Source organism: Trachemys scripta, chromosome 10 (genome assembly GCF_013100865.1).
Source record: "Trachemys scripta elegans isolate TJP31775 chromosome 10, CAS_Tse_1.0, whole genome shotgun sequence".
In the NCBI taxonomy this organism is placed as follows: Eukaryota; Metazoa; Chordata; order Testudines; family Emydidae; genus Trachemys; species Trachemys scripta.
The window spans coordinates 55,925,171-55,938,648 of NC_048307.1; the positions used below are offsets into that span (position 1 = coordinate 55,925,171).

At 41.3% G+C, this 13,478-nt stretch overlaps 2 protein-coding genes across 2 annotated transcripts in view; one reads left to right on the plus strand and one right to left on the minus strand.

Annotated features, from left to right (window-relative positions):
* Window positions 1–13,478, plus strand: part of APBA2 (amyloid beta precursor protein binding family A member 2) — a 322,283-nt gene that overhangs the window by 306,300 nt on the left and 2,505 nt on the right. The window contains exon 11 of the mRNA XM_034784921.1: window positions 12,719–12,783. Within this exon, the coding sequence (XP_034640812.1) occupies window positions 12,719–12,751 (33 nt within the window). The 3' untranslated portion in view covers window positions 12,752–12,783. The remainder of the gene's footprint in view (window positions 1–12,718; window positions 12,784–13,478) is intronic.
* The window catches only part of FAM189A1 (family with sequence similarity 189 member A1), a 440,241-nt gene that overhangs the window by 47,848 nt on the left and 378,915 nt on the right, over window positions 1–13,478 (minus strand). The window contains exon 5 of the mRNA XM_034784922.1: window positions 10,383–10,490. Within this exon, the coding sequence (XP_034640813.1) occupies window positions 10,383–10,490 (108 nt within the window). The remainder of the gene's footprint in view (window positions 1–10,382; window positions 10,491–13,478) is intronic.

Below are 13,478 nucleotides of genomic sequence, written 5' to 3' on the forward strand. Positions count from 1 at the left end.
CCGCTGTCGAGCAGCACAGTAAGGGGGCAGGGGGCCAGAGAAGCGGCAGGGAGGTTCTGGGGGGGGGGTAATCAAGAGACAGGGAGCAGGGGGGAGGGTTGGATGGGTCAGGAGTTCAGGGGGGGGGCTGTCTGGGGGTTGGGGGTGTAAGGTTTTGAGCAGTCAGGGTACAGGTGGGGGGGTCTCAGGAGGGGGCAGTTAGGGGACAAGGCACAGGGAGGCTTAGGTAGGGGGTGGGGTTCTGGAGGGCAGTTAGGAGCAGGGGTCCCATGAGGGGGCAGTCAGGGGACAGGGAGCAGAGGGGTTTAGATGGGTCAGGAGTTCTGGGGGGGGGGCTGTCAGGGGATGTGGGTGTGGATAAGGGTTGGGGCAGTCAGGGGACAGGTAGGGGGTAGGATCCTAGGGGGCCAGTTAGGATGTGGGGAAGGTCTCAGGAGGAGGCAGTCAGGGGACAAGAGGCAGGGAGGCTTAGGGAGGGGGTGGAGTCCTGGGGGGCAGTCAGGGGACAAGGAGTGGGGGGGAGGGTTGGGGATTCTGAGGGGGCAGGAAGTGGGAGGGAGTGGAAGGGGCAGGGGCGGGGCTAGGACAGGACGGGGGCGGGGCTCCTCCCGTCCTCTTTTTTGATTGTTGAAATATGGTAACCCTAGAAAATACATTCTGCTGGAGAGGCCCTACAGTTGTGCCTTTCACCCACCGGGGACTGCTGTGGTGCCAGAACAGAGAGTAGACGTTCCAGGATGGGAGCAGCCAGCTGCGGATAGGGAAGAGAAGAGGACGTGTTCCTCACAGCGCCCTGCTTGTGGGGCCAGGTGAGGAGGCATGGGATATGTGGGGGACAGACAAGTGGGGCACATGAGGCTGCTGGGGTGTGTGTGTTACAGACTGGAGTTCAGAATGGTTAGTTGGGGGCACAGGTGGGAAAGGGGTGGCTGATGAGGGTGCAGAGACGTATGGGGACAGGGGCAGATATGTCTGACTGAATAAGAGAGGCTAGTGGTCAGCCAGGGTCTGCATGAGGGAGGTTCCCCAACTCCCTAACAATCTCCCCTCCCCCCAAAACCCTATTCCATACTTCTTCCACCCACACCCAACAATCCTCCAGGTTCACTCCTGGGCTTCTTCCCAGCAATTACTTCCCTCTCCCTCAGCTCCTCCATTACCTCTGACTCGCACAAGCCTTTGCACTGCTTCTGAAGGGTGTGGGAAATATGTCTCTGTATTGTAGTTTAAATGAATTATTACTCAAAGTTTTGTATTAATATGCCGAGTAAGGAATCTATTTCCTGAATCTTTTTTGTTGTCTGTATTGTTACAAACCTACTTGCTGACAGGTATTTTGAAATAAATTACCAAAATAATTGAAACTGAATTATATTGTGACAAATAAAATATGCACAATTTTAAAATATTGTGCACAGAATTTTTAATGTTTTGGTGCATGGAATAGAAGGGATAGAAAGGGGAGGGGGAATGTGCCAATATGCAAACTGAGCAACCTAGAAAAATATTCTTCCAAGCCCAGAGAGTAAAACTGGAGTTCCAGAGCGGCTAATTTGATCTTGTGCCATATGCTGTGCCTGTTCCTTAACTGCAAGCATCAGAAACAAAAGCTGCATTTTCTTATCTTTTGCTATTCTTGTCTCTCTCCTTCTGTGAGCATTTTTCTTGTTAAACAGAATTGGATTTTAACAGCACAATCCAAGAACCGCCACCTAAATTTGGCTCACTATTTCCCCACCCAAAAAGGACCAGTTGAGACACACTCTGCAAGGCCTTATCCCTTTAAAAGATTCTATATAAATATACTAGAGAATAGAAAATAGGGGCAATTATTAAACAAAAAGTTAGAGAGACAAGGTGGGTAAGGTAATATCTTTATTGGACCGACTACTGTTGGTGAGAGATCCAAGCTTTTGAGCTTATACAGATCTTTTCTTCAGGTCTGGGAAACAGTGTGTCACACACAGAAAGTTAATACATTTTCTTTTAATTTAGTTTGTAATTAGTAAATGCTATTTTTGTTTGTTCAATGGTATACAGTAAGCAAAACCTGGCCCCTGGCAACAAAATCCCAAACCCAAAATTACTGTTATGTCAGTAGAAAAGTAAAGAAAAGGGGAATATAAAATTACAACATACGTACTAAAAATACTAGCCAATCTTCTCAACAGATCGGTGGGTGAGAAATTAATACCATTAGCAGAGTTGCATGTGGCACTCTCACCAAAGGTCTGTTTGTTCTATCGCTGGCTCTTAATAGTACTTTTATTCCTTTATTAGTTACACAAGCAACAATTATTTTTACAAAATCATAGCTAATAAGTGATAAGAGACTGATGGGTGCAAGTTCTGAGTGGAACACCTGCCAAGCAAGGAGGCTGAGAGAGATTTGGGAGGTTTTAAAAAACTCCTACGATGTTAACTTATTAACATGGAGTGTGACAATCATGACAACAGCAAATAATGTATACAATTCAATCTTGAATATCTAAACCTCATTTAACTTGAGTTCCCTAGTATGCAATAGGGTCATGTCCTCTGATGTCTATTTATTACATTGAAAATTCCCTAGATTACCAAATGTCCATCATGAGATTTGATTAATCAAGGTTGTTCTTTAATATTATCCCAACAGAGAGATACGTTAGTGGGGCTTTGAAGACACTCATACAAGAATATATGGCAACATTTTAAGGGGTAATTTTTCAGAAGCATGTTAGAATTTAGCCAAGTAACAAGTGAATAAATACCCTGTAAACTGTATCCTGAAATGCCTTAAATAAACTCTTGATTAAATATAAAATTTACATTTAAATAGGCATAAAATCATAACTTATTACATCTAATTGGCTGAGCTTGTGAGGCCTTACACACAACTCAATGGTATAAATCTGTTTGTCTGTATTCATGTAATGCAATAATGACAGAATGTCACATCTGATCAATTTCAAAATTTAAGGGAATGTTCTAGAAATGAATAGACTATTGATTTTGGGGAAAAATCAGAGCATTGCAAGCAGGGAAATGAGGGACAAATGAAGTCATTGTCATCTGTTGATAGCACCTATTTTCGGCTATCAGAACAACGATAACCCTACTCATCCTCCTACTAGAGTTTAACATGTTGACCCCCTAAATGCCTTATCTCTCCAACACACAGAGTAGAAATAATTTCACTCCTTCTGGGAGCCATGGGGTGGATGCTCATCCAGAAGGGGAGAAAAGTAGGCTTCCTTTCTCCCTTCTAATGTCCTACCTTCTCAAAGCGTATTCCATGGTGGGAGAGAGAGGAAACCAGATGTCCATTCCTCCCATCCAATTCAGGGGGAAGAAAGGAGGAATTGAGGGAAAGGAGACATACATAGAACCCTTGGCATGGGGGAGGAGAATGCGATCAGGAGAACAGAGCCCCTGGTCTGGTGGGGAGGATATGGAGAACAGGAATGGGGAGAAACAGAATCCTGGCCTGATAGGGAGCATGGGTGACCCTGCTGTGAAGATGTGACTTCAAGATGGCACACTCGGATAATGGTGAATTGTCACCCTGCTTTGTTTAGCTGGTGATGGAAGGTCCAATTGTTTAGCCTTGTGCAATACCAAGACTTTGAATGGGAAACCACCAAAGGCAACTGCAAACAATCAAAACCACACGAACGTTTAAAAAAAAGGAAACAAAATGCTGATTTCAGTATAAGACAGAAGAGAGGGATGCATTCTGGATCCATTCACTGGGAAAAATCTTTGTGGAGCAAGGATGTTTTCATGAATGTTTGGACCCTGGTTCTTGGGAAACCATCCAACTCTGCAATAGGCTGAACTTTGTGAGGAAAACCTACTCCATTAGATAGGTACAGTAACTATTAAAAACTGTTGATCCAGGTTCCCATTTTGTGACCCGGTTCCCATTTTGTGCTTTTGTTTTGTATTACAGCCATTTGTTCCCACCATTCTCTCTTGTTTCTAGTTAAATCTTTAGTTTTTCTTAAATAAATTTATTTTAAAGTGCTCACAAGTGCTGTGTGGCTTGAAGTAAAGCTAGTAAACTGGGGTACACTGCCCCTTCGGGAGCAGAGGATCTGGAATTTCTATGAGTAGCCAGTTTCTGGGGCTGGATATCACAGGGGAATGATTCAAAGGGACTCGGGGATTGGGGTGCCCCTATTGTTAACCTGAAGTTAGGGCTGGCATAGTCCAGAGGAAACTGCTTGAGCAACTGAAAGGCTGGTGGTGTTAGGGAGCTGATAATCTGCAAGACTCCCTCACTCTGAAAGCAGGGGGTAACAAGGCAACTCACTGTCCCAGGTCCCCTGAAACCTGTCACAGGGGGGAGAAGGAAATGGGGGAACAGATAGCTTCTGGCTTAAGGGAAGAATGGAGGGCCCTGGTATGAGGGGAAAAGGGTAAGGGGGGACACACAAAGAATCCCTATTGGGGGGAAATTGGGGAATCCTGGGTTGGGAGGAATGGGCGTGAACAGAGAGCCCCTCCCATGAGGGGGAAGGTGGGGAAGTGGGGAATGGGGACAGATGGAGCCCCTGGCAATGGGGGTAGAATGGGGAACATGAGGCATGGGAGGCATATAGAACCCTAGTGGCAGGAGATTGAGGACCCTGGTATTGGGAGGGAAGGGCAAGATGGTACACAAAGCCACTGTCCTGTGGGCAGACTGGGGGAATGGAGGCAGAGAGGAAAATCGGGGAATGGGGACACACACAGAAACTCTGCCATGGTGGGGGAGAATGGGGACTCTGGATTGGGAGACTCTCAGAATATCTGGCAGGAGGAGTTGCAGGGAGTTGCTAAAACAGACGGGAATGGAAGCTAGCAGGGATGATGAAGGAATGCAAGGAGCCACTGATGTGGTATGTGCAACAAACCTGGCCTACAGAAACTATGAAGTGTGAGACACCCCGCCACCCATGTGTATATTTGAGATATAAAGCACTACAGAACATATGCTGTACATATACTACCAAGAGTGCTGTGCAGGATGTTAACTACATGTGTCTACGGACTTCAACGGGAGCTGTGGAGGTAAATCCTTGTAAACTGCTTTGAAAATGTAAGGGGTAGATATTGTTCTAGTGCATTTATTTTAATTAAGCTGTCAGATAATAAATCAAGCAACACGACATATTATAATTAGGCAAACTTATTTGTAGGTTTTATTAAGTTCAAAAAATCAAGTGAAATAACAGAAATATACTGGATTTCTTGGGTTAAAAATACTGGGCCTGTCTTTGCTTGCCTTATGATCATGAGTCAGACAGCAGATTTTGGCTCATTACTACTAAATAGACAATTTTATTTAAAAGTAGATCTGATTGGGAATTTTCTGATGAAAAACTTTAATCTGAAAATGCTGTTTCGTTTAAACAAGAACTGTTCGTGGGCACTTGTTTGCAGAAATATATCAGATTTGACTAAACTTTCATCTAGAAAGATTTCTCAGGTCCAGGATGGAATTTCTGGTTCAAATGAGAGAGACACCCACCCCAGAATAGCCAATATTCCAGTGGGGAGGGCAGGCACCATCGATGTTGGATCCAGGTTCAAGTCCCTAATTAACAGAATTGACTTGAGCGTCTGCCACACCCCACAAGTGCCCTAATCACCAAACTAGTGGCTCTCTCAATCTCTTCTAGCAGAGTGGCCCACCTTAGTAAGCATTCACTGAGCCAGGGAGAATGACACTGTATTCTGGTGGTTAGGGCTATATAGCCAGAGCAGGGACTTGAATTTTGGTCTCCCCAGTCCCATGTAAGTGCCTTAACCACTAGGCAATTGGCTATTTTACAGCGTGCGTCTCATTTTTCAGGGAAATTTCACCCCAAAATAAAATGGGACACTTTTTGGAATCTCAGATTTTTTTGGTGGGATGGGAAAACCATTTCCCGCATAGCTCTATTTATTAGATATTAATAAATATCTAATATTAATATTTTCCATGGCGCTAAAAAATCTAATGCATTCCTACATCAAACAAGTTCACATGCATCATCAGTTGCATCTCCCATGCATGTTTCATCATGCTGCCTCTTTTGAAAGCTATGCTAATTTTTGAACAATTTACTTACAGCTCAGGATCTCAAGCAGCTCCTTTGTTTTGGTGGTGGTGAAGCTACTACTAGTACACAGTTGAAAGCCTTTTTGTTTGGAATCCAACACATAGCATTGAAAACTGAGTCAGTGATATAGCATCAAACAGACAAGGTCATGTTGAAGGTGGCCATGTGCAGAATTTTAGAATTAAAAAAAAAGGTGGGGTTAATCCTAATCAAAGGCCAAGGTTCTGGTACATTTATTCCTTGATTATTATTATTATTTACTATTTGAATTTTGCTAGCATCAAGAGGTCCCAATCAGGAACTGGGCCTCACTCTATTAACCTCTGTACCACAAATAAGGGAATGGAATAGAATATCAGGGTTGGAAGGGACCTCAGGAGGTCATCTAGTCCAACCCCCTGCTCAAAGCAGGACCAATCCCCAGGCAGATTTTTACCCCAGTTCCCTAAATGGTCCACTCAAGGATTGAACTCACAACCCTGGGTTTAGGATGATCTCTGCCCTAAAGATTTATATGCAGCTTCCTGCGGAGCAAGGTACTACTTTAGATGACAAAGAGTATCAAAATCTTTCCCTAAGAAATTTGAATTTGGAGAGAGGATTATTTTAAAAGGGTTTTGGGGGATAATGCTAAAAACAGAGCTCTAAATGTAATTTAAAATATACAGTTTAAACATTGCTTACAAGTAAGTAACAGCACTGTACAGACAGGTGGTTGAACACCACCCAAAATCAATTATGAGACTATCATAAGCAAATGTAAAATTAAATGAGGGCTATGAAAAAAGTGACATTTAAAAAGAGCATACATAAAAAGCAAGGAGAGCCTAGCTTGCATTAAGCAATACTGGATTAGAAAAAAAATATCAAGAAGGTGGTACTGTTAGACTCCAAGCGATGAATAATATAGGCAAGTGTAATCACCCATGCATTTCGTCAAGGTCTTTGACTTCACCTGCTTATTCTTGCAATACATATGGGAACAAATAAAAAGCTTAAACTTTATGCTCAAAGTAGTTAATTGAGTTTAGAATTATTTGGGATCAGTTTCCTTGTCTAGACAGTAAAAAAAAAAAAAAAAAAAAGATGTCTCTGTGAGGACAACTGGAAACACATTTATTTATGCTCAAATTGATGAATTCCTGTGGAGCTGCCAGTTCAGTTTTATACCTTTAGGTACAGATGGCAGAACTGTTTATTGTGATTCAAAAATCTATGGGTTTTAGACTTGTGATTCCAAGGAGGGAGCTGTTAGCAGAAAACTAGAACTAATAGATTTTCCTTAAGGCTTGAAAGTACAGGTTTGTTTTTTTAACAACTAAGGATCTTCAAATTCACAGGCAAATTTACCCTAAAGGTTGGTACAAATACGTAGCATTTCTGGACAACTCATCCAAGATCAGTGCATCAAATATACATAATGTAAATGTCTATATGCAATAAAATGTAATGAGTTTCAACATGTGAATCTGGATAACTATCATATGCACAAGCCATAAAGAAAGAAGATTCATGAAGCATAGCTGCAGATTTGTTAAGTTCTGTGTTGCTCTGTGTTGCTAAGCAATAGAACACCTATAGCATATGGGAATTACATCATCCACAGGGAAAATTGGATACTACAACAGAATTATATAACGTGATAAAAAAAGCCACCATCATTATCAACAGCTGTTATCCAAAGCCCACTATGGAGTTCTGATAATAAATAAGAAGTTCTTTCCATCTGGCTAACTTTTGGGGCAAGGAACACACTAATGCAGAATAGAAAATCATAGACAGAAGAGACACATTGGACCATATAGTTTATTATGTGTAGTTTACATCAGTGCAGGATTGTTCCCTGCAGCCTGATTATGGATGGTAATGAAGTACACCTCTATCCCGATATAACGCGACCCAATATAACACGAATTTGGATATAACGCGGTAAAGCAGTGCTCCGGGGAAGGGGGGGGAAGCTGCGCACTCCGGAGAATCAAAGCAAGTTCGATATAACGCGGTTTTACCTATAACGTGGTATGATTTTTTGGCTCCCGAGGACAGCGTTATATCGAGGTAGAGGTGTAGTATTCTATTGGCATAGGAGGAGGATTTAACTATTCTACAGAGCACTGAGTGAAATATGTTTTAAATCATTTTAATCTACAACTGCAAGCATTTCCCCATGTTACTATCTTAACATGCCAAGGTGAAACCCTCCTGTCACAAGATGGCAACAGGGATGTGTTGTGCTTTAGAGAGGAGGAAGAAGAAGCAGAAACAGGGAACATGAACTTGTAAGCAAGGAAGTGAATCAGACTGGGGAGCCTACAGAGGAAAAAGGAGAAACAAACTTGGTTAAAAGTTTTTCTGTGAACAGGACCATTGGGGTTAGGACAGTGAAAAGCAAAGAAAACTCTGGGCCAGATGTTCAGCTAATGTAAGAAAGTGTGACTTCAGTGTAGCTAGGCTGATTTACATTAGCTGAGGATCTGGCCCCAGAAAGCTGAAGGAAAGGAAGAAAGGGAAAAATATTGGGGATAAATATGAAAAAATATGGATACCTTGAGGAGAGGAAAGATAGGCTCTTCAGGACCTCTTGTCTCTGAAAGCAAGAAAAATAGAAGAAGGATGTCTAAGGCCACGAGAAGAAAGAAATATGGGATAGCTAAAACATGTAGAATTGGAAGATAAAAATAAGGGAAGAGAAAACAGAAACAAGGTGCAGAACAGAAGGTGAGGAAAGAGACTCAAAATGGAGAATCAGAGAGAACAAAGAACAAGAGAAAAGGAAAGTGGGAAAAGGGGGAGAAATATAAATACATTTTCAAGTTCCTATCTTTTTTGTACATGCTTTTCAGAAAAGGGGATCAGAAAGAAAAAGTATTGATTGTGGTTCAGAGAGTAGGGAAATGAATAATCTTCAGGCTAATCATGGCCATCGGGAAAAGAAGAGCAACCGAGCACTTTAATATTCCAGTGGGAACATTGTCATCTGTATGTTTTTGTTCCAGAGAAATGTGCTGCTAAATGACATAAAACAATCATGAGTTAAATTTCTCTGAATATTCATGACTACACTCCTGGGTGCATGACATTATTGTTACGCTAGACAGACTGATCTTATCAGGTCTGAGCATCAGTTATTCTCCCTTTCATTACTGAAAGGTGAGAAAACTCCTTTGTGATCAGGACCTTTAGTTAACAGGCATCTTGCAGCTGAGATCATTTACAGAAAAGGAAAAAAACAGACCTATGATTCTGTACAAAATACACCATATGATAAAAATCTTCTTTTGATTAATATTTTACACACACTATCTCATGAGCTGAAATGAGAGAACTCTTTCTCAATGCTGTTCATGACACGAAAGAAGGATTATGGAACAAGCACTGCATGTCTATTTATAAACACACACATACATATATGCACAACTTATGTTATGCACCAATGAGAAACTGCATTTATCATGCACTTTTGGAGCCATGACTGCATTGAACCTACTAATAAATACACCTCTACCTCGATATAACGCTGTCCTCGGGAGCCAAAATATCTTACCGCGTTATATCGAACTTGCTTTGATCCACCGGAGTACGCAATCCCCCCCCCCCCCCCCCCCGGAGCACTGCTTTACTGCGTTATATCCGAATTTGTGTTATATCACGTCACGTTATATAGGGGTAGAGATGTATATCCCACCACCACCGGCCCGCTCTCCCCCACTAATTACTTAAGGCTCCATACACACAAAAATTTTTGACCAAGTTTGTAACCAGTTGCTGGCACATTTGACTGTAAAGGTGTTTTGTATCCATATGTCACATGATTAAATGCAGTAAAATGGCAGCTAATGGTATTTTGCACCAGCCAGAGGCCTACACTGGCACATGGTTGCATTTCTGTAATCAGTTCAAACTCATTGTTATTTTTTCCAGCTTAAATGGGACTTTTAAACTATGCCTGTGTAACTAGTTGTGCCAGTCCTTCCTCCTGACTCTGTGCAGCATACCAAAGTGCATGACTGAATATACAGCTGTTGCTGCTTTTTGTATATGCCCTCTACTACAGCTGAGACACTAATGGATAGCTGCCTAGATCTGCCAGAACAGTGTGATAGCTGAAAACTGAACTTGTTACTTGTTAAGTTAATGGTCACGTCTTAGCAGTTTCAAAATCTCTCTTCCAGACAAAACTTTTATACCATATCAACCATCATTGACTTTATACCCCCCCATGTATAAATTATAAATAATACATGTAAATATATCTGCATATAACATACAGACATATTGATAGAGAGAATATAACTATCATTAAAATGCACTCACCATTTGTAAGACATCAGAAGAAACCATCTGCATGCAGCACATTGCAGTTGCCAAAGCACAGACAATTGTGGAGATGATATTGAGAGCACACACGCTGAACAACAGATCCTGTGAAAAGACACACAGCAGAACGTCACTTCTTATCTTGGTGATACAGATGACAGGATTGCAAATATTTTTAGCAGATTTGATAATAAATGCTGTCAATTGTTATCTATTTGATATAATCTTAATTAGCTTTGTACAATTCACTCAGCATGTAACTCTTTCTCTTAACCCAAACACACACTTTAAAAACAAAGAAGAAAACTGTATCCAGAGATATATTTGAGGACTAAAAATGTTTTTTTAAATGTTTCTGGATCCACATTCCACTGATGTTACACAAACTACTACAGCTTTTCTTGGGTACAAAATCCAACACATAACTGTTGCCAGAAAGAGTCTGACTTCTAATTTTTAGAAATACATTGGCCAGTTTAATTGCTTTCAGTATTTTAAACATACAAGTTAGAATTTTATTTGCTTTTAAAAATGTCAACAGAAAAACTGGTGAGGAATAAAGAATTGTACACTCTTATTCCAGATAGTTTGCACCTCTGGAATAGCATGAGGGAAACCCAGAAAGATGGCAAAAGATGAAATTAGTCCATCCAGGTCTGTTACGTTGTGTTGAGTTAGTAGCTGCACAATGATATGTTTTGAAGAACAATAATACCAGGCACTTAAAAGAAAAAAAAAACAGAATTAAATAATATATTGCCCAGATTTAAATATGTGAAATTAAAATAGCAGCATTTTCCCCAACACATTTATAATTTTTAAAATGCATCCATTTCTTAGAGCCACCTGTTTTGCATTTAATGCATCTAACAGTGCAGAAAGATAACTGTGATTTACAATATCAACACAAAATTAATAAGCTAATATACTTTCTCCATATTTAGTAATTGTGCAGCTGCTGCCCAGCTGATATACCTATTGGGTTATATTGTTGCAAGCACAGTGATGCTTGTAAGGAACTGAATGGCTGGGAGGTGAAAGTGATTCACAGCAGATATTTGGAAAAAACCCTGTTAAATAGGGGACAATAGAACTTAATGGGTAAAGAACATTCTGGAGAATCTAAGTCTTTATCTTAAAAACTACGGCATTTCTGTCCCTTCCAATAGCTAAATAACTTACATGCTGTAAATCAATGTACTGCTATCTTGTTGGCTGAAGCAAGTCAGAAACAAAAGTACCAACAGATGCAAATTTATCCTTGCCATCTTAATTACATATTCCCCACGTGACCAGCATTTGAAAATGGAAACCTGTCAATCCTGGGGAAGCACACTAAATCCAGCAAATAGGTCAGCAAGTTCCAGTCACTTAACATATACACTGAGCCGGATCTGTTCTTGCTGCTCTGCTCAGCTGTTTGATGGCTTGCATAGGGGAATAATGGATCAATTGGGTCCACAGCAGAAAGGCAGGAGGAGAGCCAGCCTCCCTCCTCCTCCCCACAATATGGAAGTGAAGGATGACTAGTTCAAGCAAAAGGATGCACTGACAAACATCAAGAGTATCAGGATTCTTTAATAGGGTAAACTGGGGAGGCTCTGCAGATATTCAGCTGGTAAGCAGGTGGCACAAAAACAGAAAGAGAAGGAGAAGGAAAGATTGTGAAAGTCCTGGGCTCCACAGATAAGCCCAGGTGATGAGAAGGAGAGAGACAGACATATGATTTAAAGGGAGAGGAATGTCAATGACCCGGAACAAGAAACTTGGAGCTATCAGAGGAGCATATGCAAGTGAAAATCCCTTACACAACAAAATTCTAGAACAGGTTCACCAGGGCCGGCTCCAGGGTTTTGGCCGCCCCAAGCAGCCAAAAAAAAAAAAAAAAGCCGCGATCGTGATCTGCGGCGGCAATTCGGCGGAAGGTCCTTCGCTCTGAGCGAGGGACCGTCCGCTGAATTGCCGCCGAATAGCTGGACGTGCCGCCCCTCTTCCGAGCTGCCGCCCCAAGCATCTGCTTGCCAAGCTGGTGCCTGGAGCCGGCCCTGAGGTTCACCAAAGTAGTATACATTACAATAATAATAAATATGCCGTTTGTATACCTAGGCAGAAATATAAACTGTACAGTTCATGGATTCAGAAATCCACACATCACTCACTAAAAAGGATTCTGAAGGAAAACTCAGAATGTGAGGAAGAACACGCAGCAGACTCCAAAGAATACACAAGATATTCATGGAACACTACATTTGACATCATCATGATCATCTCTAAAAACTTACTATTGCTGACTTTCAGTTTAATAATTTCTATCTCTTTCATTACCCACACAGCAATCTGTTCTCCAGCAAAGAAGAGACCCATGATCGGCCAATGGAATGACTTCAGATTTACACAGGTGAAGATGAGAGAAAAATTTGACCATCTGTGTGCAACAGACTTTCATAATTTACCTGCAGTAATTTGCAGGTGCAACTGATGTCCTGTGCACATCCTCGCAACTGAGTGACACCATAAATCAAAGTACTTAGTAAATGTCATCATTTGCACATGTAAAAGATTGCAGTACAAAATTGCCCATACTGGACCAAAAAGTAGCTCCAGGCTTTGAAAATATGGGCTTGTAAGTCTGGACATGTAATAATAAAAACAGGCAAAAATAATTGGGAAAACTGATGTGATACAATCAAGATAGCCTCCATAGTTATTATGTTCCATAGTCCAGGTGGAATCCAAAAGTCTTGTTAATTCATATGTGCAGATTAATACCTCCTATGCTCAAGTCACAAATTAGTAATGAGTAAAGCTAATATTAATTAGAGGTGTTCTAGGACAATTCTGTTTCATGGAAACCTTTGAGATTTCAAAATTTGTTTTCATTCCTCATCAAAAGCAAACCAAAACCTTTAGAATGTTTTTACTAAAATGGAATAATGTGAAAATATCAATTTTCTAACTGAAACTTGAGCTTTTTGATTCAGAACGAGTGGATCTGTGTGTGGGTAGCCTGTGTGTGGGTAGCCTGGTCGCTAAGGTCCTGGCCTGGGATGTGGGAGTAGGGTGACCAGATGAGGGGAAGAATATATCGGGACA